This window comes from Corvus cornix, chromosome 11 (assembly GCF_000738735.6).
Source record: "Corvus cornix cornix isolate S_Up_H32 chromosome 11, ASM73873v5, whole genome shotgun sequence".
NCBI lineage: Eukaryota > Metazoa > Chordata > Aves > Passeriformes > Corvidae > Corvus > Corvus cornix.
In genome coordinates this window covers 9,085,739-9,112,369 of record NC_046341.1, presented here as the reverse complement: position 1 = coordinate 9,112,369, position 26,631 = coordinate 9,085,739, and the positions used below count along the sequence as shown (strand labels likewise).

Sequence of the window (26,631 nt, the reverse complement as noted above, 5' to 3'; positions counted from 1 at the left end):
AAATATCCATAATCATGTATCAACTTCGCAGAATTTTTCTTGTAAGAAACGAGGCCTTTACCTTACACCCTCACTTTTGGATTTCTGTTGGTCTTTTAGCAGCTAAATTGCATAATGCCAAATTCTGCAGCTGGAACTAGAATGAAACTTCTGTTGCCCCACAAAATGACCACTTGACATTATTCTTGAATGCCTGCTGATACCATATTAAAAAGAACTCTGCTATTATGTTTGTGACCCAGCTTGGAGCAAAACTGTTTTTCAAAAAAATTCATTTACTTATATTAGCTAATGAACTAAGCAGGCCTCAAATGTAATATGTTTGTAAAACAATATGTATAAATTTACTCTCTCTAGAGAGTAATGCGACTTTTCCAGCTATGTTAATGGGTGGGAAGAGCCAGGAAACAGTGGGACATGGCAGCTAGATGAGTCTTGTGTACCTGAAATAAAACCGAAATTTTAGCCCTAACAAGTGGTTAAAGCAAAGCTTTTTGATTGTGAATCACAGGAAATCAGCTCACAGAGGATACTTTAATCGTGCATTGTCAGGGAGAGCACCTGGAAACATGATTTAAGTGGTAACTCTATGTATGGCATCTACCTACCTTGCACTGCACAAGAAATGAGCTTAGTATGCTGATGCGTAAGTGAGGACATGCCTCTGAATTAAACCCATCAGATTGTCTGAATGCAGAAATTAACCACCTGATTGAAAGTGTGCCTCATAAATATTAACTCTAACTGCATTGGGAAAATAGAAAGCAGATTACAACATCTAGTTAATAAACAGATGCCTTCTCTTTAGCATGTGTTACCCCTTATCCACTCCCGTTTTCTTCAGGAATGTTTTCAGGAGATTGGCACTTGACTTTTCCTGTAGTGGATTAGTTTGTCTAACAAAGACCAGAAGCTTCGGGTTTGCAGCTCGATCGTAGCATGTGATCGTGAGCTAATCTTCATATGCTGAGCAGATTCCAGCTTCAGTCCTGAAAGATGTGCTTAAAATGGAGATTGTACATTCCCAAATAAGCCTTGATTTGCAGAGTGAAAGGGAAAATCACAGGCAAAGAATGGGCTAAAATGTAAACCGGAGCTGGGCACAGTTGATTATAATCCAGGGCTGGCAGGAGGGATTATAGTAAAAATATTACCAGCCATGTAACACTGGCAATGGGGGTCTCTCATAGGAATCTCTTTGAATATTTAAAGTCAGTGCAGCAGATCTGTGTGATTAGGACTTCCCAAGATGGTAGTGAAGTCTGTTGAGTATCCCCATGCAATTCTAAAATCTAAGAATAAAATAGAGCTTGCTTAATTACTGCCCAAGCAAAAAAGCTAGAGTTGAACTGTATGTCTGAGAAAAAAAATATTAATTAAGACCTCTATAATATGCTTATAATTCTGCTATCAGGGGAAAGTGATTCTGAGTTTTGCTATGAGGCTGCCTGACAGGGCTCAGTGCTGCTCGTTTCCTTGCTTTTGCTGTTAGGAAAGCTGATTGAGTCAGCCCTCCTAGCAGATCTTGACAAAAATGAAAAATCCCTAAACTGAATATCATATATTAATGATTGTGCTGGTAAGGAGATAGCTGTACTTTATGAAGCTCTAAATTCTTCAAATTATTATGTTTATTTTTGAGAAGCATTGTTTTAATGCCAGTGCTTAAAATTTCATTTTGGTAATGTTGGTTGTCACAGTATTTGGAAATTTTGTACAATTGTCACTCTTTAATGCTATTGGACATGTTTAGCTGTGAAGAGTGTACTGACTTTATTATAAAATTAAAATAATGGTAATACAGCTCATCCTGAAAAAATCAATATACAACAGTCTCAACATAATCCATTGACACCTGGGTAGGTTTGGTCCTAACATATAAGTATTTCAGTGTGTTTGATATTGATAGAATTGTTTATAACATAAATTTATTAACCTGGAGATTCATATAGCAACCTATCAAAATATACATCAATAGCTAAATTAAATATGAATTATTGTAGTGGAGATAGAAGAAAATAAGTAATGAAAAAATGGTGGCAGTGAAAGCAATATTAAATTTGGATGGGAGAACTGATGAGTTAAAAGAATGCAGACCACAAGGTGATCAAGGTAAGGAGATGAGCAGTTCAAGTGCAATCACATACAGTGTCTTTTCCACAAAAAGAATAACCAATACATAAGAGATGTTATTAGACATTCTCTGCTTTGTTTAGGGATTTTCTAAAACACCTCATCATGAATGCACAGAAAGTGGAAGTCTATGCTGGTGACCTTCGCAAAAAAAAAAAAAAAAAAGAGAGAAACATTTGATCTGAAAGCTCTTCTCAGAAGGTTTTGTTTCACTATCTGTTATGGTGTGAGCTATGAAGGATGGCCTCTGCTGTGGGGTTTTTCTCCTTTATGTTACAGTTTTTTTCTTATACTCTTGTAGTTTTATTTTCCTTGAAGCTTAATGCTGTGCAAGTGTTTGCAGGCACAGATGGACATCCAGGCATGCAGGGTTCAGTAATAACAAATAATAATAGCATTTTACCTCTTCTGTCTGTACTGTGATGGCAACATGTGTTCCATTAGCGCTCTGATTGCAGTGCTCTTGTCAAGATTCCTAGTTTTTGCTGCTGGATTCCAAAAGCACTTGATCAATTGATCTTGGAAAGTGCTGAGCTTTTTCCCAAAACTCATACTTTGCTATCAGCAGGTGAAATTTTTAGCAGTTTGATTCTATCTGTAAGTAGAGGTGGATGAATCAATAAATGTTTAATGATTTTTATTGAACTAGGGAATCAGGAATATATATGTAAAATAAATTTCCTCTTTCTGCAGTATTTGTTTGTAAAATTAGATGAATAATACAAGGATCTCAATAGGACACTGGGTGCTTTCCTTGCAGTCAGTAACTAAAAGTATATTTTTTTACTTTCTGGAAAACTTCCTGTACTGTATGCTCTGCACTTACTCAATTTTTAAACTTGTGTATGGATAGGTGGCTTGTACTACGTGAATCACAGGTTATTTCTTTGTATTTTAACAGTGTATTTTAAATATGTTTGTAATAGCACTTTTTTTTCATATATAACCACGTGCCTGATTCTACCTATAGCATCACCCTAATATAAGATACAGAAAAGGAGAACAAATATGATAGAAAAAGCCAGTGAATTTTTGAAATTTCCAAAATGTGAAAGGCTATTAGTAAATGGTGTGAGACCCTGGTTCACATCTAGAGTTGCAATGTGACAGTTCCAAACTTCACAGCTGGTGCTTATCTGTATTTCTGACAGAGCAAAGCCTGGACTTCAGAAACACATACTGCAATAATTCAAGTGTTATTTAGTTTATATATGCATTAATGAAGACCCTTTGCAGTTGGAGTCATTGCTTTGCAATCCTTTTAAGGAGAACTGTGAGCTTGCTGGTTCTCTGATCTTTATCCTATCCCAGCCGATTAGAGTAAGTGTGGTTGGGTAAATGATAGCAAAAGCCTGCCAGCAGCCTTAAATAAGAATTGCCCCAATTATAAACAGAGAAGAGTTGTGACAAGGGTGTATTTGGGAGAATTCTGTTGTTACACCTTTGTCTGGGGATAGGAAGTAGGGACCTCCCATCTCTGTGTTTAGGTGCTGCTGCTTTAGTAAACTCTTTCCTCTGTCCAAAATAGGGGATTTTGCTTCCTCCTTGCCTATTTCTCTGAGTGATTTTACTGTCTTCTGCTGCATTTTGGAATTGTTTAGATTAATATTTTATGGGCAGTGTTGTTTTCTGGAGAGGTTTAGGTTAAAATTTCCTTGATCCTGTAAAGGACAAAAAGCTAGCTGACCATGTTGATAGATCAGTGGGGGAAGTAGGGAAAGCAAACAAATCATTAGATAAATGACCGTTGTGGGCTGATACAAGAGTATTTAAATAAGAGATGCTTAGAGGAGATTGTTTGAAAAGATAATGATGGAAGCTCTGTGAACCCTGCAAAGCAAAGACAGAGTCTTATTTAAGTTACTGACTTCTAAGGAGATCAGAAAATCCCACCTTCAATGCTGTGTGGGTGAAATTCTTAATTACAAGAAGCTTGTTGCTCTTTCTGTAGAGGAGAAACAAAGGACTGACTTGTAGTATTGGAAAAGTCAGAGCTGTAACACTAACTCACTTCCCTGGTGGCTTTCTATTAAAGACATTTTTAAAGGCATTTGAGCACCAAACTGTTCATTTGCCTTTGTAAAATCCCTCATGTGAAAGCAAGGGTAATTTAGAAAGGCTTATCATTTGGAAGACCTTTGATAACACTTCATACTGGTTCCACAGTTCCAGGACAAACAATCTTAATTAACTCTTAATAGCAACCTGCTTACAAACCCACCTCGTGCTTTCTCAAATGCACTCTTAATAGTAATGCCATAGTGAATGTTTGGATACCTGATGTGGATCCCAGAAAAGGATGAGATGTAAGCAGTGTACCCTGAAAGAGGTGCCTTGCAAAGAGCAGTGCTTCAGATCCTTTTTAATTGTTACACCAATTTGTATTAACTTTTCCAGAATGCATCTCCATATTTATTGCAAACTGGATTTGGTGCTGGTGCTTTCCTTCATGTTTCCTTGCTAGCTTATTCCTAGCTTCTAAACCATGTTGCCTCGGATCCCTGCTGGAGTTATTTGTTTTCTTGGCATCACAACTTAGTGGTGGTTTTGTGTAGTCAGGGTTGTCTATCAGGTTGAATGTTTTTCCCAGTCTTGAGCTGCCCATTACCACTTAACTTCCATGAAGGTTATTCACCAGAATATGCACAGGAACAAATGCTACTCCTGGGGGTACAAACAAATGCTACTCCTGGGGTACAAACTCAGTCTCCTAGTACAAAATCTAGCATTGTTCCCTTATACTGGATACCATGTGAGGGGTCCCTGTGAGGCCAGTCCCTAGCTGCCATCCTGGTGGGGCAGTGAAACACAGTTGTTGCTGCAAAAAGATGTAAAACCTTTGAGGACAAGATGTAGATCATAACAATAGTGATGGAGAGTGCTCTTCAGGTACTTATCAAATACCCATCTCCACACAAAAACACATCTTGGTGACTGTTTTTAGGATCATCACATCCAGTGAAATATCAGGGTTTTCTGTGTTTTCTGGATTTCATTTATTTTCAATAATCATACTTATGCTGCTGCAGATCTTGGGGAGAGATGCTGTGTTTATGCCTTTGTTTAATGGTAAAACTAGCTTAATATGCTGATTTCAGTGCTTGTTAACACAAACTGCATTTGAAAATGGTAATTTTCCTTTAATGAATCTGCGTTAATGGGGCTAAAACTTGCTTGGTAGCTGCATGACATTTTAAAGAATTTTGTGATTTTTGTATGCCATGTGGCATCAGTTTACAGTACTCGGTGTCCTTTTTAAGGCATGCAAGACTAGAAGGGACCATCTGGGTTATCAAATACAAAGCCTCACAATTTCAGGCAAACAGAGAGAAACAGACCTGATGCAGAAAGACCTACAGAGTATTTTCTTTCAAGTATCCTCCCTTGCCAAATACAGTAAAGTCATTCCCAAAACCTTACAACAAAGTAAAAAATATTTTTAATTAAGAAGAAAGAAAACTACTGTGTCAGGTTTTATCAAGGCCAAGAAGAAAAGCTGAAGTGTAATGAATTGCAAGCAAGTTGGGAGAAAAGAGAGAGCACTTAGAATTAACTGAGAACAAGATTCAGAAAACTTGCAAATTTTTCCAGTTTACTTATTGCCAACTGCATTTCTAAAAGCAAAAATGAGCACTACTTGGCACACAGGTTGTGTATAAACCTCTTACCAATTTGGAAGGGATACCAAAGCTATTGAAGAATGTCTGTCCAAAGCACAACTAACTGTGATTCAGAGATACAAGGAACATTTCATTTTATAGTATAAATTATCTTTATGTTCGAGAGGAATGTAAACTAACAATTATGAATAGATAGTCCAGTAATGCAGCTATTCATTGTAAGCAACTTTTAGTGGGTTGATTTCAAGTTAATTTTGAAAAAACAACATCTTTTGTTCAGAGAAAGGAACTGCATGTGTTACCATAACATTATGCAGATCAGCTCCCATTACAGTAGCATTTATTTTAATAGGAGGAGGTTTTCCTGCTGTGAGGGGGACAGGCAGTTGTTTAGTTCCTTCATGAGTGCAATTCTTGTTTCTGTCTTAGTGTCTCTTGAAAGACATATCCTTTTTTTCTGTATCTGTGAGACAATGAACAGGTGTATGTATACTTAATGTATCTGGAGTTTCTTAAACCACAGGGGCGTGTACTATATTGAATTAATCTCCAGAAGAGATTTACACAAGGGAAATTCCTTCTCCCTTGCCCTTTCTCCTTCTCTGCACACAGAAGAGAGAGATATTAAGTATTTTTTATTCTTTGCATATTATCAGTGATTACTTTAAATTCTTTTTTGTTGCCTTTAGGAAGGTTTTGTATAATAAAAATAATGTAATACTATGAAGAAGAGTGAACTGGCAGTGTTAAACATACACCACAGTGAATCCACCAGTTCTTTCCTACAGCCTTTACATGTGTGATGATAAAATAGCTTAACAGTTCTGCTGATCAATATTAATATATGCAAATACATCCAGGAATGTTGATGCACACCTACATGCTCATCAGTTCGTATAGAAGACATCTTTGGTGAGTAAAGTCAGGAGCGTGGTTAGCGTGGTACAAAGTTAAGCTCTCTCTTGAGGACAAATTTTGTGGTGCTCCTGATTGTTTTTTGACAGGTGTCCCAGCTCCTGCCTGTGACCAACTCCTCTAGCTCTTATTTAGATATAGTTTAGGAAGAACTTTCTTACTTTGATTAGAAATTTTGCCTGACAGAGATTGAAAGGTATATTTCCATGTGTCATGTTTAATTTATATAGTACCCATACTTATTTAACTTGCAATAGTAACAAATTATCTAAAGACTTTTAAAGGGCCTTTTTAAATATACTAATATAAAGTTAGAACAGTAGGAAGGAAAGTTATTAAATAACATTGTAGATGGAGACAAATTTTAATTAGAATAATTTAGGTTATCTCATGCTTCCCTAAAGTCAGTGACAGAACACACATTCCAGAATGTTAAAAGAGGTAGCAATTAAAAAATAAAGCAGAATAAATAACAAAAATGCAAATAAATTTTAAAAAATCCCTGTGTATTTCTCCAGTGTTTGTGGAGCTCTGATTTTTCCTTCTTGATGCAGAACATTTCTGTCAAGATAGGTTCTTTCCTAAGCCTTGCAAAGAAATAGATTCAGATCTATTTCATCTCTCATGCACTGTAACCTCTGTACTGGTAGGGGTTTTTGCCTACATCTACATCTGGTTTAAAAACTGTCCTGTTGGAGAAAAATTCTGGTTGGCATTTCCAGTGCAAGCACTTAAAACAACGAATCTGATAAACAATGCACACTGCTGAACATAAAAAAAATGCTGAAGAGCATTTAACACTGAATTTCTGAGTGATATTGTCTTTCCTGTGAAAGCAGCAATATCCTGCTGGTTAAATACGGAGCATTACTGCTTTGTTGGGAGCTTCTTGCATTATTTTTATGAATATAATATTGCTTGCTTCTTTTTTGTTGTTTCACATTGTTTCACGTTGCTTTGCTATTTGCATGCAAAGGGTTACCTCTTGCTAAGTTCCCCTCTTCTGTCTACAGGAGATGAGGAGTAGCTTTCAAGAATCCCTTTGACATCATTTAGTAGATTGTACTGAGTGCTAATGGTGCTTTAAATTTTATCTTCATTATCTCAGGGTGTGATACTAAATATGAGCTGAGCAATTTCAGCACACTCAGGCTGAACAAACCTTCTCTGGTTAAAAATCCCAGAAATGACTGAGAAGCACCTTTGGGTGGTCAGAGCCCTCTCCCTAGGAGATAATGAGGCTGGGATAAGTTGACTCTAAAATTTATGTTTTCCCTCAGTAGGATAGAGAAAGAATTTGGAAGAATTAATTTATTTTAATTCCTTCTTCTATTTACTATATTCCCACGTGCAATTAGATAGAATTAATTTTGGAAGAGTCATTCTGGATCTCTGCATTTGCACAATGGTCTCCACTCTTTTGGTAGCTGCACTGCCAGCTGGTTGCCTTTGCTGAGAAACTGGTGAATGGGGCTCAGTTACCAGGGGCATTATGAATCAAGGGATGATGCAATTCTGCCTCAAGGGTGTGATCTTTCTGGGAATGCATTTCTAAGACCTCAAAGATTTCAGGCTGAAAGGTGAAGATTGCCCTACAAGAGACAAAGCCTAGCTGAAGGAATATGAGAAATAATTGTAGCTCTTATTTAGCAGCAGGTAGCTGCCTGCATGAATCTGATCTTTCCCTCAGTCCTTAGGTCACTGGAAGTGATGCTCTTTCATCTGTTTCTAATGACAATTCGCTGGAGGATGCATTGTGGGTCTTTACAGTGAATAATATATGAATATGCCAAATGCTTCCAAGTGGTACTTTGGGGTATGTGTATTTATTTGTTTTGTCAGAACTTGTTTTGGAGGGTGGGTGGGAGAAGGAAATTAATGCACAATGAAGTAGGTAACTGTGTATGTCTTTAATGGGAAATAGTTATGCCTGCTATGAGCTGCTGCTCTCGGTATGAGCCTTCTCTATGATCCAAGCATAGCATCTGTCTTCCCTGTATTCTGCATTTGCACTGACATAATGATTCTGAACTTGGGATCAATAAGATGAGAGAATTAGTCATTATATATGAGTATTGTGTTCTTTCCCAGGGAATTTAATCAGTAACACCATACACAATTAGTTTGAGCAAATCTAAGCAGGGTACAGTGGGATCAGGAGCAAGAATATATTCTTAACAGTCAGGCAAGATCTATATTAACTATTCAGATTAAAATTAGAATTTGAATTAAAATTCAAGTGATACCCATTTGCCTTTAATGAATTTCTTGGAAATAATCACCACTGAAGTACATATTTAGCCCTTTCATTAGCCTCTAAAAGAATGCCTCTAAGTGTTGCTCCTTGGCTGAGATGTTAATATGCTAGTCATGCTGATGACCTGTTCACAAAAGCTGAATTACCAGCTGCACTTGCATTGATCTACAGATGAAGAGTGCTATTTCAGAGCTGTGGTGCTCCCCAGCCACAACTGTATGCAGTTATTTGAGTGATAATACAACAAACATTAATTATGTTGATGAAAATTCCTCCATTTTTAATATGATGAGTATAAAATATATGATTTTTTATATATGATGGGAAATCTTATACAATGAATAATAATTTTTCCATCAAAGGCACCAAAATAGAAAGTTACTGCACTCATTAAAGATTATAGTGTGAAGGGGTGAGACACAGGGCAAGAAATTGAGTGATCTCAGTGGGGAGAGCTGCATGAATAGCATTGCACAGCTGATTGTTGCCTCAGAAAATAAAATTGCCTATTTTCAGAGGACAGCATCTCTTCTGATATGCTGACTAGCTGAGGTTCACAGCTCATGGGGCCATGATCAGGGAAGCGTCTCCCTAACAAAATATGCCTAAATCCAAGGTCTTTCACAGCACAGAGCTCAAGCAGGTAGGGCAGCTTGGACTGGGAAATGGGGCAGTGAATCAGGAAGAGCATGCCAAAGTTCAAAACCTCCTGTCGGGGCAGGTGACAGATGCAGGAGCAGTAATGCACTTTGCTTTGTGTCTTTGCCCCAGCTCCTGCTGCTGGGAAGTTTCTGGATCACTGTGTGTGCTTGTGCTGTGCAGTGGGCAAGGAGGCAAAGGCAGGGTGGGGTCTGAACTGGGACCATGGATGACCCAGATGTCAGAAATGGTGAAGCATACCTCAAGGTTTGTGAATCAGTGCTTTGCCCTGTATTAGCTGCCATAACCTGTTCATTACTCTGGTCATGAAGTTTATCCTCCATACAATAGAAGATGATAATGCAAGTCATGTACACTTACAGTGTTGGGTTACTGTGGAGAGGTCACCCTTTGTTCTGGCCTGACAGTCCAGTTAATAGCAATGATGAAATTAACTGTCTCTTCAAGATGAAAGCTAGTGACAAGACACATCTCTGGTTCCTTCCTGTAACATTTTTCTGCAATTTAGCATGTCTTGAAGGTAGGGTTTTAAGCCTAAAAGCAGGTAGAAGTGCTATGTTGAAAGCAGACATATGCTGTATAAAGACAAATAAGCAGAAACAAGGTGCATTAGCCATACTCACATGTTTGTGAGCATTAAAAGAAAACTGTGAAACAGAAAATGTTAGGCAGAGTTAAAAAGAAAGGCACGTTGCAAGATTTGGGCTTCCTTCTGTGTGAAGTATTTTGTTGGTGGTTAGTTTTTCCTTGTATAGTTATACCTAACCTGTTCCTGTTGGGGGAATTTCCATAAAGTAGTAGTAATAATAATAATAATAATAATTCAGTTATACTCCCCAAATATAAAGAAATATATATAATTCAAAGGATTTTTTTAAAGAAAAAAGGATGTGGTCACAGCTCACGGGGAAATAGAAATGAGGACAAATATGTCCAATACCTAGTAAATCACTAAAAACTAGGGCAAATAGCTTTATATCATAAAGCAAAACAGTTGAGTCACACATCCTGTGTCATGATTACTTTTAGTACTTGATGGGAAAGTTTCCTAGATTATCCATTTATAAATAAGGTTTATTTTCATTGAATTACAGTGTAAAGTCTGTCCTAGCCTCACCATATGAAACTGAAATTGCAGTAGTTAAACCTCATCAGCTTCCAGCCTCCGTGTATGAGGCACAGTATCAAATAATCCTCAACTGTTCCTCATACAGTATTACTCAAGTCCTTTACTCTGAGATTTATCTTAAAATATATTACTGGTACTGATGAGTATTTATCTGCTTTTTCAAACATACTGTTACAAAACATATCCCAAGATTACAAAAGAAGGTAATCTCCTGAGCCCCAGTGGGAAGGTTGCTTAGAAGGTCCGTGAATGGGTAGAAAAAAAGAAAAAAAGTTTAAAAAAAATTAAATTATTTTCAGAAACTTTCCTTCAGAAAGCCAATAAACCTTTGAGTCATTTAAACTTTTCAAATATTATACTAAGCACACCACAGTAAAGAAATGGTTTTGGTTGATCTCTGTCCTATAAAATAATCAGCATCTGTGCTTCTTGGAGTATTTCAGAGTTTGAAGTTCCTGATCTTTTTTCCTCTACCAAGTCAAGTTTTCCTTTGAAGTACTTTTTCCACATGGCTATTGCCACAAATAGATAATGTGAGTTTCTTTAGAGACTGACACTGATTGTAGCTGATTTTGGCATTCTTGAGAAGCCACAGCTACAATCTGAGAAAGGGTTAGACCTGGCTGAATTGCTTGTTGCAAATCTGTTGTGTGGATTTGTGGGTTGAGCCATTGTAGGTGGACTTGGTGAAGAACTTTAAAAATAGGCTCCTAACTTAACATACACTGGGAACTGTGAAGTATTTTACATAAAAATGTCATGTATAAATATGTGTTACATAACTCCAGCAAGCAGCTGTAATGTAGCTGGGGGAATGCAAAGAGCTTCTGAGGGGCCTAGGACAGGGAGCAGCCCACAGCTTGCCTGGAGAGATCAATGTTAATTACAAAAGTAGTTGTTTCCTCAAAACTTGTTTGTCTGAGTTCTTGCAATTGAAAAGAGGGATGAATGTGATAAAACAAAGCAGCTATTTGGTTTCCAAGAAATATTCACAAACAGAGAATTAGTGCTTTCATTTGTTGTTGTTCTGCTTTGTTTGTTTTCAGATAATGCTGCAGCATAGAAAATACTGGGTTGTAGAAAATGGAAAATCAGTAAACCTGCATTTAAGTTACAGTTGACTTCAAAGAACATCTTTGATTCTGTAGGAGTGGGTTTGGAACTGAAGTGAATTTGCTTTGAATTTACTTAGCTTCTATTCATGCCTTCCTTTCTTCTGTTAGTTGCTTGTAATGTCATTTATGCATGTACAATACAGCAGTGTATATAAAAACATGGTATAACAGTGACATAATTAATATGCCAAGCAGCACATGAAAGCACCTTGACAGGTTTATGGTTTACCAACACTGGTTTTACAATATTAGGCTGGAGCTCTCCAGCTGCCTTACGTGAGTTGTTTACTCAGTCTCTCATAATGCTGAAAATCAAGTTGTTATCAGCTGAGTGAGCAGCAAAGTGTTACCACTTTCAATGCTTACCAGCTGGGCATCTTTGCCTTAGTGAGCCAGTTGCAATTTTCAATTAGTTTAAGGATAATAAATTCAGAGAGCAGTTTTGATCTCAGCTACAAAATTACTTGTTTAAATGCATAAAACAGTTCGAGATACAAAGGAAAAATTATTCATACATAGGAAAAAAAAAAACCCAGAACACAAACTTTTCAAAATTTAGTAGAAGAGTTTTTTGTCTTTGGAAAGTTGAAATGACTGGATCTTCCATGTAGTGGCCTTACAGCTTTTGGCCAGTAGTATTGTCCATCAAGACAGATCAAGAACCCTTTTAAGCAGGATGAACAGTGTAATCAGCTGGTAGTACCTGTGCTCAGTGTTCTGGGCCAGTTCAGTGATCTCAGCCCAGGCCCTGACCAGCCTGATAACACTTACTACAAAATGCAGCAGCAGTATTTAGGGGCTTGGTGGTTGTTTTGGCTGTCGGGCTTCAGGGTGAATGAATGTGGCTTGTAAATTAAAGCCTTCTGTTCCCTAGGAGAAGGTGATTAATTTTAGAGTAACTGTAGAATGTGGATGGTGCTGTTCCCCAGGTATCTCTGTGATAGCACTCTGCTGCTCATAGCTAAGGCAGTTATGTCTCCTGATCATATTGCAAGTTGTTGTTCTTTTGGTGTGAAAGGTTTGCTGTTTAATTCTGTAGACATAAGTAATTTCTTGTCACCTGTAGCCAAGGCACAGTGGAATTGGAAGTTCTGCTGTGTTTGCTGTACAATATAGTTTTATGTCACTTACATGAGGCCTCAGGTCTCTTGATTTAGCAGCTTAACACCTGTCAGATTCATATAACAAAATCAGAATAAAAATTAATGTTCTCTTTTGTGAATTCCCTTCACTAGAGGTAATCCAAAAGCTTTATGTCTTCAGTTTTGCTGGTGCATTTACTGCACGTAACAATAATTATATGAGATAAAAATCTACTGTACTTTGACTCCTGTTGATAGTGAAGCTCATTACACCCCCATTATAATTATTACCCTCTTTATGTATACCTCGTTAAACACTTCAAAAGCTGGCATCCAGGGGATGCTGTTTTAAGAAACTATTTAAGTGATTGGGATGATTTATGTAAGATACTAACAGTATGTTCCTTCTACATCACTTCAAATCTTACAAAATTTGGGGTGCATAATAATCAGAATTATACAAATAATGTTATTCTGTCTAACAGTTCTCTGACACTTTCCCAGTATGCATTTGCTTCACTAATGCAAATTTGTCTCTGGGAGCAGTCCTACTAAAGGCAATGTAGGAGTAAAAGCCATGGCCAACAAAGGGTATCTCTACCTGCAATACTCAAGTAAATGTATGTCCTGAAAAGTGTAGCACAGACTAGGGGCATCCAGCAGATGCAGAAATGCAACTAATAGCTAATAAGGATAATTAAAAAAAGAAACCCAAACATTTGTGTTTTATCAGTGAAGCTGTACCATTCAAGACATGGACTCTTGGCTCTTGGTATGTGACAATTTCAGCTGTGTAGTGGGGATCAGATAACCCAAAGCCACAGGGATTACCAGTATCAGAAATATTTCTTTTCACAATTTACACCTTTTTCCTTGGCATTTCTTTGCTACATGCAGGATATAATGCAAACTTAGTCTGAAATATGATTTTCATTTCAGTGCTGAAGAGCTTCACTTCCAAGAACACAGCATTCAATATATGAAAGCCTGCTTTTCTATTAAAGACAATTGAATTTTTAGAAATGTATTTCTGCTCTGCAAAATGACTCTTAAAAATTGAATTCTGAAGTGAATCATAGGGCAAAATGAGTTTATTTAATAGCAGGACAAGACTATGCTGCTTTGGAAAATGTAGTGAAAGTCTCTACAGTTTAGGCATTGCTATTGACAATTCTTCTGTGTGGATGCTGTACTGTTTAGCAGTTGCATAAACCTAATAATTTACACAGATATTTTACATGTCTCTTTGAAAATAATGGACTGCACAGTTAGTCCAAAGAATGAAACAAACTTGACAAATACATCAATGCAGGTCTTGTGAAACCAAACCCTTATTTTACTTGCTGTGGTAGAATCGGTTGTGCAGCATTTACTAAAACCACCCTTTTTAAAATAAGTTTGTTTCTTGCACTGTGAATATGCACCAGAGATGTGGTAAAAAAAAAAAAAAAAGGGTTTTCTGACCATATTTGGACCAAATTTTAATGCACTCCCATTTTTTACCCCCCTGAAACAGCAGTATATATCAGTGGTATCTTCTTGCTGAACCATTCTAACAGTAAAGCTTACCTGAGTGGGTAAAAGCAGCAATAAGATCTAGAATGTTTGCTTTGCATCCTGAAACTAATACTGATATCAATTTGTTTATACTGGAGATGGGTCCAGGCCTATTTTGGAGTCATCGCTTCTGATTCTCTACAGTTTTGTTATTTGGACTGAGATCTGATTTAACTTGTTTTATATTCTAGTATATGAAAATAGTATGCAGGGAAAGCCATGCATGAAAATCTAATCTGGAAATACCACGCGTTCGTGCGCACAGCTTCTGGTTATTTATTAAGGAGCAGCTGTCTCAATTAAAGATTTTATTTTTGGTCGCAATAAAAAACTTGTAACAGTTTGACTCAGTAGACATTTTTAAAAGCATATTAAATATTTAAACAAATTTTGTTCTGCTGATGGCTAAGAGAAGCATCTGGTGTACCTCATTTGTTGGTGATCACATAAGAGCACTGAAGAGGGTCTTTTTAGATGTAAACACTCTGTCCCTCTTGCTCCTCCTGGATATAGCAAACTTACTGATTTCATTCTAGCTCCAAGAGTGAAAGAAAATGGGGTGTAAAATGAACTATCTGTAGATAGCCCTGATCTTTACAAATACATTTAATAACAGAAAAAACCACATACATTTACTGTATTTTTAAGGAAAATAAAAGCCCACGGAATAGTGAGGTGAACTTTGTATCCATATATGCATACCCCACTAAAGTAGCTGCTCATTTTCACTCATTCCTGGCTTTTATCCTTTTAGATTTTTGTCAGATTCTATTACTGGATTATGCTACTCTCTTGATTTGGAAGTGGTAGAATGCTGGGTATTCAGCATAGCTTCTCTTGTTTCTTTTCTAAACATGGACTACTTTGATTAACAACAACACAGTTTGATATTTCAGGTGTGTTATGGATTAAGTATATATTTTGTCTACTACAAAAAATGAGATTACCTTTTAGTCTTGTTTTTCCACAGAGCTACAAAAACTTCTGGCTCAGAAATAAGATTCCCCTCTCCTTATTCCACCTCAAATTTTGTGTTCACTTTTTCCTACCAAGTTCTTTCCCAACTGATGCACAAAAGCAGTGATGTCTGAAAGAGTAGAAATCTCTGATATCTGGAACCTGAAATGTTGAAAGTGTCCAGGCATAAGCCAGGATCTGTTCTGCCAGCAGAAAATATGGGAGACTCTTGGGCAATTTAGTGTAGAATGCCAGAAACCTGGTTCTTATCAGGCAATGTCAGCAGACTTCAAAGGATGCTTTGTGACTGAACATTGCTTCCTGTGCTGTAACAGTGAGGCATCCAGAACAGACTGAGCATATTCCCAGTTTGTTAGGACATCTTGGAAGGCAAAGAGGAAGGATCAGCATTTTCTGTGTAATGCAATGGTTAATAAAAAGTGAAGGAAGATTTAGGATGAGTGAGAAACATATTGCAATCCTTCTGTTTTGCATTCTTGTGAGAGTTAAAAAGATTTTTTTTAAGAATGCCATTTTGGTGGCAAACACGTTTCAAAAAAACGGTGCAGGGTTGTGGTGTTCCACCCTGAAGGGAAGGGAAGCCCCCAAGATTTGTAGATGTCCGTGGTTGAAAAGGAACTGCAAATGTCAGAGGCTTTTAAAAGAACAGTTTTATTGGCAAATTATACACTTGGCATGGAAATTGGTATTTTAGTCCCTTATCTTCTCATGTAAACATAGTGGTGGATTTTGAATAAAGGGTAAGGTGAAAGAGAGAGGGAGAGAAAGAAAGATCACCAGTGCTGCCTCCAGCATTGATCCAGGATGTGCACACCTGGGCTTTGTGGAGGTATGTTTTTATAGATAAGTTTTCCCCACCCTGGAGGCAGCTTTCTCACTTTCTGTGCAGGCGGTTACAATGTGCAGTTCATTCTTCTTGGCCTATCTGGAAATGGGTCAGAGTCCCTTGGGGGTCAGGGGTGGTCGTGTTTTCCTCCTACTGACCCGGCCTTTGGTCCATGTCTGCTTCTTGACCTCAATCCTGTGGCTGTGCTATGTTGTGCTTATTCCCAGGACCCAGAACAAGGATATTTGTCCCAGAAAAGTTCTGCCCTACCTCCCTTGTGGCCCCTTCTCCAGCCCCATCCCATTGTTTCTCACAGCATGTCCTTGCCAGCACTCCCTGTTGGCTCTTCGGCTCTCTGGCCATCAGTGGTTGAGATGTGCAATCAGCCCCTTGTCCCAGGTCTTCTGCAAGGGTGTCTCTACAAACGTGTAGCAGCAGTGTGTGCAGTGAGTAAGCAGATTCTTGGCATGGGTCTTATTAGGGATCCCTGTTCTCCCAGAGCTGCCCAGCCTAACAAAGAGTAGCGTGTTACTCCGGAGTAGCCAGTGGAATTGTCATAGTTAGAACAAGTCATGAGGCTTCCGAGAATAAACCTGCCCAACATCTTCTCTCTGCTTTCTTAGGGGTAGTTTTAAGACAAGTCACCACACAGATTATGTGGTTTTAAATAATTTATTCTTGAGTATTTGACAGATTAGTAGCTTTGTAATATCTGAGCTAAATTTAGCTATGCTTTATGTAAAGATGGCAACAAGTATTCTTTTAGAGTGCTAAGTGATTGGATGGGATAATTAAAAAATCACATATTACTTTCTGCCTTCTTCTATGTCTCACTCTGTAAGAAGAAAATATGAGAGGATTGGCATACTTTAGTCTACCAGTGTATTACAATGAAACAAATTTACAAATAAGTAAACATAATATTTTTGCTTGAATTTGCTATCACATTTGAAAAGCTGCAGGTGTAGAGTCCTCAGGGTTGTTTTTTTTTGTTGGTATATTTTTTCATTTTGGAAAGAGAATTTTAATAGATGTATGTTTGGCTGTTTGAAAATATGCAACAAAAATACTCAGCCAATCTCGGAGCAATGTGACTGTAAAAAGCTTGAGTGTGAGTTCTTCCATTTTTGTCCAAGTGTCTTGACACAGTAGCAAGTTTTGGGGGAAAGACTCAGTATTTATGTGTGGAGTTTTGAGTAGTGCTGATGTTTTTATGATTACCACCATACAGTTAGGTCTCTGGGTCCTGGGGAAATATGCCTTTGTCAGTAGAGTTGGAAACACTTAAGGAGTCTAGTCTTGGGGTTTCCATGAAGACTTATCCAAGTTACAAATGCTCTGCTTTTCCAATTTTCCTTAAGTAGAACAGGAATAAACATACTTTAATTTTCTTTATAAGGGTACCTGTGTTTTAATTCAGTCACATTGTATTTTAATTTCCTTTATAAAGTATTTTGAGAATTGTAGGTAAGCATTTTTTGCAGAGGAACAGATATTTATTGGCAGGAATTTGTCTTGGATTTGCTATAGGTTAAGGTAACTTTTCTTTGGCACCTTTAAGAACAATTTCAACAGTATAAAAATATCCACTCTGGGGAAAAATGATTACTTTATACTTCTATTGAGCTGTCTTGGACTAACCAGAAGCCTGGAGGCTCAAAGTGCTGCTTGAAAAAGTACAGCTTTTCATTTTACAGGGAGTCTGTGCCCCCTGACAATTTATGGGCAAGGCATGGCTGCAGTCAGGCCTCTGTAGGATTTAGATGGTGAAAGATGAGTAGGAAAAATTTTATCTCCACTTCTGTCTTGTGCACCTAAAGCCAGTATTGTTCCATCTCACTGAGTTTTGTTAAACAAACCATCTACAAAGATCAGATTTATTTAGCCATTATTGAGTTACTCCAGCTCCTGTAAAATACAAGGCTAAAGCACACTAAAAGGTGATTTTGTAAATAGAGCCATTCTGTTTCTGTTGTATAAACAGAGCTTAGTGTCACAGATTCATACTTTTGTAGGCTACAGTTGTCTCACTACTGAAGTTCACCAAATAAGGTCTCAAAATAGAGAATGTTTAGCTTTCCAGGTACTGAGTGAGATCACCAAGTGGTCAGATGAACTTTTTTTTTTGTCTAAATCTTGCCTGATAGCAAAGCTTTTCTGAAAACCTAGAGCTCTCTGTATTTGCTGTTATTTTCAGCCATCAATATGCTATTGATTCTACTTCTTACCAGTTCCCAAGGCCATAAATAGGAATAGATAATTTGGAAATATGTGATTGTCTCCTGTAGAAGAAGAGGCAGTTCTGTTGCTTAGGATTTTTTTGTATGAATTCTGAAGTAGTTACTCAAACAATGCACTCAAATTTACGTCTTAAAGTAATGTCCTTGGAGATCAGAACTGACATTGGTTGTTGTTACTTAGTTTGCATAACCACGATATTTTTAGAGGCATTTGTGGCATTGGCCCTTCTAAAATACAACAGAAACTGTCAGTCTGCTTCTATTTCCACTGAAATAAAAATAATTGAAGAAAGTTTATGGAGTCCAGATTTTTAGACGTGTCTTCATGCCCTCCAGTGAAGTAGAACTAAATGCCCTTGTAAAAAGTTCCCACATGGCTCATATTTGATTAGTTAGCTGATGTTCACAGGCTGGCAATGGTGCACTCACAGACAGCAACAGAATGCACAAAGCTTTGGAGGTATATTTTAGAATTTGGAGTTGGATTGGTGAAGTTTTCTGGGCTTGGGATAGGCCTCCAGGCAGCAATTAGTACAGCTGGTGTGTAAACATAGCATTCACTGCTGGGAGTGCCATTTGTATGTGCAAAGTAAAGAATAAACCTCTCTCCTAGGCTTGAGAGATGTGATGTGTCCCTTCTGTGTTAATGGCTCTGGATGTAAGTTTTAAGCAAGTGTAATCTGTTGTGTCAGGGTGGACTCAGTGTTGCTTGCAGGAATATGAAAGCTGGCTTATTTCTACAATAATAGCATTCAGCTTCAATTTTTCATCCATTTTGAAAGAAAGAATGGACAAAACTGTCATGTTTTTAATGCTTTTCAATGGATTGTAATTGTTTAGACTTCTTTTTAACCTGTGTTTCCACACATTAACATAATTGAATTTATATTTTTTATTAAGTTTAAAACATAGCCCAATTTATTTAGGTAGCAGAAGGTGTGTGGGTATGGTTTTTGGCCTAGGAATATGATCTGGGACTACCAAATTCAGATGACTTGCTTTTGGCCCACATAACTGTAAAGCTCAGAGCAAGTTTTATGGTGTGATCATAAACAAATTTTCAGCACTTTGAGAGAAAAGCTCCCATTTGTGGTGAGGTGGTACATAGGGCACCAGACCAGCCCAGTTTCTCTGCAGCTGCAGCCAATCTTTTCTCATATGAAGGGGATGACTCCCACTCACACTGTCCTTTTGGTGACCAGAGGTACCGTGGTCACTATTGATCCAGCTCCACCAGGCTGGGCTCCAGCACTGAATGACCAATGGACTCCTAGCCCTGGTTCAGGTCCCTTAAACTGCCCAGGCTGTGGTTGCTAGCAGCACCATATCTCCTTCAATGTATAGCTTTTAGAGAAATTCAGAGAGAGGCATTACTGAGATTCCAAGGACTCCTTTCGAAAATTTAGCCCAAGTACTTGATACCTCCTTGTTTTGAACAGAGATTGCATTATCACAAGTCTACTCCCTAAATATGCCAGCGGCTTGAGCAGCTCCCTGAACTTGTTGGGGTGCTTGGGGTTTTTTTTCTGCAGACATGTACTTAACTGCTGACATCACTGGTATTCAGTGAGACTTGTAACTTCACACTTCTTAATATTTTATTTTTCACAGGTTAGTTCAATTAAGTTGGACATCTTGTTTATACTGGCTTCTTGCCTGATGGCAGCCTATGGACAGAAGAGACAAGCTGCAGAGCAGCATGGCAGAATTTGATTACCTTCTCTAGAAAGAAGGGAGAGAGCTTAGGCAGAAACTGGTAAATGAACGTTGCAATGGCAAGTCTGCAAAAACATTTTCCTCCTTCCCTTCTCATCCTGCCAAATCCTTAGTTTGAATGGTTCTGCTTTATTCATCAGTATGAGTGATTCACCAAATTCAGCTCCTCATACCAAAGAGGATCCATGTTTTTACTGGTTTTGCTAAGATTTTCCTAAGCTGTAAATTGTTATTGATTTAAGTGGAAGTTAAGGTGAGCCAATAAGTTCTACTTAAATTCCTTTAGCCTGCATTGTGAATTCCTTCATGGAATGAGTCCCGCCAGGATGACAGGATTTCAGTTAAAACAGGCTGTGAAGTGATCACAAGGGAACAAGAGAAGATCTTCATTAGAGCCACTGACCCCTTGAGATAGCTGCATCTCTGTAATTACAGTCAGGTAATCAAGCATGGAAAGCAGTTCATGTGGTTTTGGCCTTTTGGAGTAGGTTTTTTTTTCCAGAAGGTTAGTTAGCTGTTGAACTAGACTCTAATTAAAAGCATGCATAAGAATAATCAGGGGAAAAACACTGAATAAAGGAAGGAAGATTTTATGAAGTGTGTCTGGGAGGAAAACCAGATGAGAACAACGAGGAAAGCAAAAATTAAGTTGTGGTTTGTCTTATAAGCCTGCATGATGTGAGAGCCTGAGTGAGAATTCCCTCAGTTATCTCAGATCTTCATTTCACCTGTGCTCAGTTACAAACTCTAATTTTTGCTGTTTCACATGGTGTAGTGGGACCATTTTTGTAAGATTTTTTTTTCTCTGATTCAAACGACAATGGCAATAAGGAAATCCAGAAACAAAAAACCAGCCTAAATGATCTGCTTTCCTAGAATTCATTTTTAGATAAATATTGCTACAGCTTTCAATGGAGACCAACTGTCAGGATTCAAGAGAAACTAGTTTTAATGAATATATGTAAATTATTATGTGAAGTTCCCCATAGGGTAACTTTCCAAATCAGTTAGTCACTTCAGCAGTTTTATTCAATTTTTAAAGAAATAACTGTTCTGCCAGTGATTTACTTACAGTTTTAAAAAGACAGTTGATATTACTATCACCTTTGAAGAAATTGTAGTTGTCTGAATTTGAAAGTGTATTTTAGTTTCTAAGCAAAAGGAAGTTAAAACTTTTCTGACCATTTCTAGACTGTTCTCATAACCTTATTATTGCAAGATTTGTTGTTGTCCTTCTGTTTCTCTTATCACTTGTTGACTTGTATTGTCCTTTATTTAGTTTGCAAGCGATGCTGGAGCTAGAAGCATCTCTTTTGATCTATGATGTCTCTAGCATACCTCTGGGCATAATTATAATCATAAAAATCTTTGAAACCTTTCTGCTTGATGTCTTGTTATCACTAAAGTTGAGATGTTCTATACTGCCACTATAAAAAAAAAAATTAAATAAAGTCTATTTTTAGCCTTCAAACACTCACAAAGTAATAAAAACAATGAAACAAGACTGCAGTTTACGTCTTTGTAGCATACAAAAATATCTGTTTCATTGCAATATCTTAAATTCTCCCTTAATCTCTCAAACCCCTATGAATAAAGCATTGGATTACCAAGTAATACCCTTCATCACAAGGAATTAGGCACTTTAGCTTTAGGCTCCATCTAAACCGTTGCATTAGGAGAGATGTTACTGACGTCATGCTTCCAAGTTCCTGTTGACTCACATGGTGCCTTCCCTCACCCTTTAAGATTTTGTTGAGATAAAATCTGTCTCTCATGATACTCTTAATTTTCTTTTTTTGGATGTCTTTGAGGCACTGGCATGCACAGGATTTTCTAGCAAGGAGTAGGAAACGTAGTTCCTGTTTGTGCAAGTGCCAGTGAGTCTGCAACAGAGCTTTGACAAGTTTGTGATTGCCTTCATCTGTAAGTTTAATGAGTCAGAATAATAATTTTCTTGCAAGAAGAGGGTTTTTAATTAAGACCTTGATGTGTCTATATCTTCTGTCTGCAATATGCAATAATTTAAAGGACATCCAGCTAATGATTCCCTCTTCCCTTTTGTCCAGCTATTATATTTTAAAACTTGCTGTGGTATCAGAGTTTTTGTACTTCTGTGTCATGAGTTGTGGGAATTCTATTAGAATTTATGGAACAAAATGCATGGAATACAAGTGTGTACTCAAATCATTATTGCCTCCTCACTTCAGCAGGCTGGCACTGAGGAATGCTGCTGGCACCTGGTCAAAAACTCTCCTGATTTTGAAAGATACTCTCCCTTTTTAAGGCAGAGGAAGTGTAGGAGTCTCCAATGTGGTCTTGAACCGTAATTCAGCCTTTAGTGTTTACAAAGAATCACATTAGTGCTAAAAGTTGTTAAAACAAATCTCAGTCCGAACCAATTTGCTTCATGACATGGGCTGTGCAATCTTATCCCATGAAAAGAATTGTGATTGCATTAATTTTTCTTTCATTTTTACAAATACACACGATAGTATGTTGGATCTACAGTAAGCATGAATTCCTTTTACGTAGTATGTCCCCATAATCTGGATAATTGCTTTTGTGAAGCTGTTTTAGTTGGGTATTTCATGGCTTGCTGGACAGCTTTATCTTGTAGATTTATCTTGTAGATTTTTGATACTGCAGTCCATAACAGAACTGGCAAGAGTTGTGTTGAATTGACTTTTTTAAATTTTTTTTTTTTACTTCAGCACATCACCAAGCAGGCATTGACTGCTCTATCTACAAAACTGTCACTTGATGTCATGTTCCCCAGGGATTTGTAATATCCTGTCACCATATACTCAAGAAAACACCTATAGGAGACCTAACTAGGCAATTTTTATGGATCCATTGTGCTTCTGCATTTTTTCTGGTGTGTTATTTTAAAATAGTAAAAGTCAAATTAACCTTATATTCTGCAACACTACTACACCTTTCACTAGGAAGGTAGTTAGCCTGAAAGTTGAAATACAAGGTTTGCAGTCTGTCCTCACTTCACAGATCCCAAACACAATGTTCTGTTTACCCTTGGCACTGCTGTAAACAAGAATCTTTCTGGTCTGCTGAGTGATTATGTAAATAGGGCTTTTATAAAGCATTTTAAGCACCCAGTAGAACAGAGTAACTTCTTTAGATTTTTTCTTTTCTAATGGTAATTACATAATTGGAGAGGTTTTGGGTTATTTTTTTCTATCTGATATGTAGATGCCAGAGTCTCCTATGAGCATTTTAACTGAAGAACCCTAAAAATCATTCAGGAAAACAAATCTCCCAGGCTCCCCGCTATTATCAGCATCCCAAAATGCCTTTGGCAATGAGTAAATGCCGAACATTTGTTATTTGGCACTTGACTTGTCCCTTATTTCTTTGAACTCAAACATGTTGCATAAGATTGGTAAAATTATGCTAAGCTAATAATTGAAACAAACCGAAAAACCCCCAAATCCTCCCTTGATCCAATCTTTCCAATTTCCATCTAAATACACTATATATATACATTATCTATATAATATACATAATATATTATATAATACATTATATAATAGGCCTTTAATTGTTGTGAGAAAAACGCAATCTGCTTTAAACTTCCAGTAAGTGTTACTTAAGCTTCCAATATGTTTTGTCTTTTGTTTCTACAGATTTCTGTTTTGCCTCTGGAGAGTTTCATTATGGCAGCCCCCAGTGAACAATGACATCCTTTGACAAATACAGATGCCAAAAAGCCAGACGAAAACAGTGGCCTTGTTTCATTTTTACTCCAACACAGTGAAATGGTGCTCTTAAAATTTTGTTATTGACTCTCACTGGAAAAAAAACAAACTCCTGACTGGACCTTTCTTCCCTGACCCCTCTCCCAGTGTTCTTATGGATGCTTGACAGAGTGACATCATGTAGTAGGCCCTGAAGTGTTGTCATAACTGAGTTGCAATGGTTTTATACACTTCTCCATTTCCCAACAGCTTTCTGTCAGTTCTGCATTCTTTTTCTTGGGGCCTGATTTTCCCATGTTACTGGCTAGCAGACAGGCTCGTGGGCTCTTTTGTTCCAACCACCTATGAAAAACGTCAAAGAGCAGATGACCCATGCTATTTTCATGCACTCTGCATCATTATTACCACTCCCATCTACTTGGCACTCTTGGTAGCCTCTCTTCCTTTTGCTCTGATTGGCTTCTTGCTCTGGTCCCCGCTCCAGTCAGCCAGAAGGCCCTATATCTACTCCAGACTGAAAGACAAGAACCATGCCAATGGAGCCACACTGCTCACTGAATGGAAGGCTGCAGGGAGTGGGAAAAGCTTCTGCTTTGGCAGTGCCAATGTTTGTCTGCTGCCCGATTCTCTGGCAAGATTTAATAACATTTTCAACACACAGGCCAGGGCTAAAGAGATTGGCCGGAGGATCCGGAATGGGGCAAGCAGGCCACAGATTAAAATATACATAGATTCTCCTACCAACACCTCCATCAGTGCAGCGAGTTTCAGCAGCCTGGTCTCCCCCCAGGCTGGAGATAACCGTACCGTTAATGCTGGCATCAAAAGGACAACATCAATGGAGTATAAAGGAGACAATTGTGGCTCAAACAACGGCGAGGAGAGCAGAGAAGATAAAGGCGGAAGTGGAGAGCCACACGAGGGAGAAGAAAACACTTGCATTGTCCGTATCAATGGAGAGGAGAATGGCCACATGTCAGACACGGAAACAGACACCATCAATGGCCAGGCTCGTGCCAGCGGCCCAGCAGAGCCCTCACTGGAAGGTGATGCAGAGATCTCGAAAACACCAAACCACAAACAGAAGGAAGGAGATTCTGGGAGTTTAGATAGCTGCTCTGCCTCACGAGAGTCCCTAGTCAAAGTGCGTGTTGGAGATGGTACAGTGGACCAGAGCACTGTCAACAACAAGCTCCTCTACAAAGCTTCAATCATGAAGAAGACTTCAGTGCGGAAAAAGAAACACACAGATGAGACCTTTGATCATGAGATCTCTGCTTTCTTCCCTGCCAACCTGGACTTTCTGTGCTTGCAGGAAGTGTTTGACAAAAGAGCTGCAGAGAAATTGAAAGAGCAGCTCCATCACTATTTTGAATACATTGTCTATGATGTTGGGGTCTACAGCTGCCATGGCTGCTGTAGCTTTAAGTTTGTGAACAGTGGTCTACTTTTTGCCAGCCGCTATCCTGTTATGGATGCTGCCTATCACTGTTACCCCAATGGAAGAGGAATGGACTCCTTGGCTTCCAAGGGAGCCTTGTTTCTCAAGGTAAGAGGCTTTTTGAAGCTGTAAATATTGACTGTACATGTGACAAGTTATAAAGTTACATTGTTTTCTCATTTCTTTAGACCTCAAAGAGGCAATATTCAGATTGAGATTTCCTGGTATAACCTAATGGGTTATTGATATAACCATATATGGATTTGTGGCCTGTGTTAAAATGATGGATGTGTGTGAAATAATGATGGACTTTTGGAGGCAGAACTCGAGTATAATTTCAAGACTCAAAATTTGAAGTGGTTTTCATGAATTTCTTTACAGAAATCTTTGTAATAAAATGCGTAGATTCTAAGCTTCATAACGTGAGTACAGTACAATGGGCATTACTGTTGGAAACCAGCTTGTGCTCGTTGTGTGTTTGTCTGGCAATCAAAAGACAATCAAAAGTCTAAATGTCAGTATAATAAAACTGAAAGAATTGCAGTGACATGTATGGCTACGCTGCTCTTTTGCTTGCAAAAGAATTAGTAAGGAGAGATATGAAGAAGAGTAAACAAGACAAACGTGCCTGGGACACTGGGGAGTGCAGAGCTTTTTTGCTTCATTAACACAATTTACTTAATTTAACTAATGGTAGAGAGAACAGGAAGCCTGGGGTTATATGTCTGTAAATCATGAAAAGCAGAAATGAAAGTCTGCATGCAATGATTTGCTTTTCCAAGACTAGTAGCTGTTTATGCTTGATTCTTGGGAGAATCTGGCTGTGCTTTTTCTGAACTGGAACGTGGGCTCTTCTAATTTAATCAAGAATCAAAACATTTTGCCAGAGATCCAAGTCTGTAGACCCAAACCTAGAAAGATCTGAAAATCTCCAGAATACTGAATTTCAGATTTTGTGATTTTGTCACTGTTTGGAATGGGTTTGACTAACTAATACCTGAACATCTTTTCTAATATTGGCAAAGTACATCAGATGCTCAAATTATATGTTCTTTCTAGTCACAAGTCTTCAACAAAAGGCATTAAGAGCCGTTAAGGATATGGATTGTGAATAAGGATCAGTGGAAGGCTTTGTACCCCATCTGTAGTTTTTAAACAAAGCAAAAACTTTTGGTATTGTGGCTTGTGTAAAAAAAAACCCCACCCAAATATTAGATTTTTAGGTCTGATAATAGTTCAGTATTTCATA

The 26,631-nt window shown here is 37.9% G+C and overlaps 1 protein-coding gene across 2 annotated transcripts in view; it reads left to right on the top strand.

Moving 5' to 3' along the window:
• Positions 1-26,631, top strand: part of SMPD3 (sphingomyelin phosphodiesterase 3) — a 104,721-nt gene that overhangs the window by 44,698 nt on the left and 33,392 nt on the right. For both annotated transcript variants that reach the window (XM_039558213.1, XM_039558214.1), the window contains one exon: positions 23,870-25,490. In XM_039558213.1, the coding sequence (XP_039414147.1) occupies positions 24,159-25,490 (1,332 nt within the window). In that variant the 5' untranslated portion in view covers positions 23,870-24,158. The remainder of the gene's footprint in view (positions 1-23,869; positions 25,491-26,631) is intronic.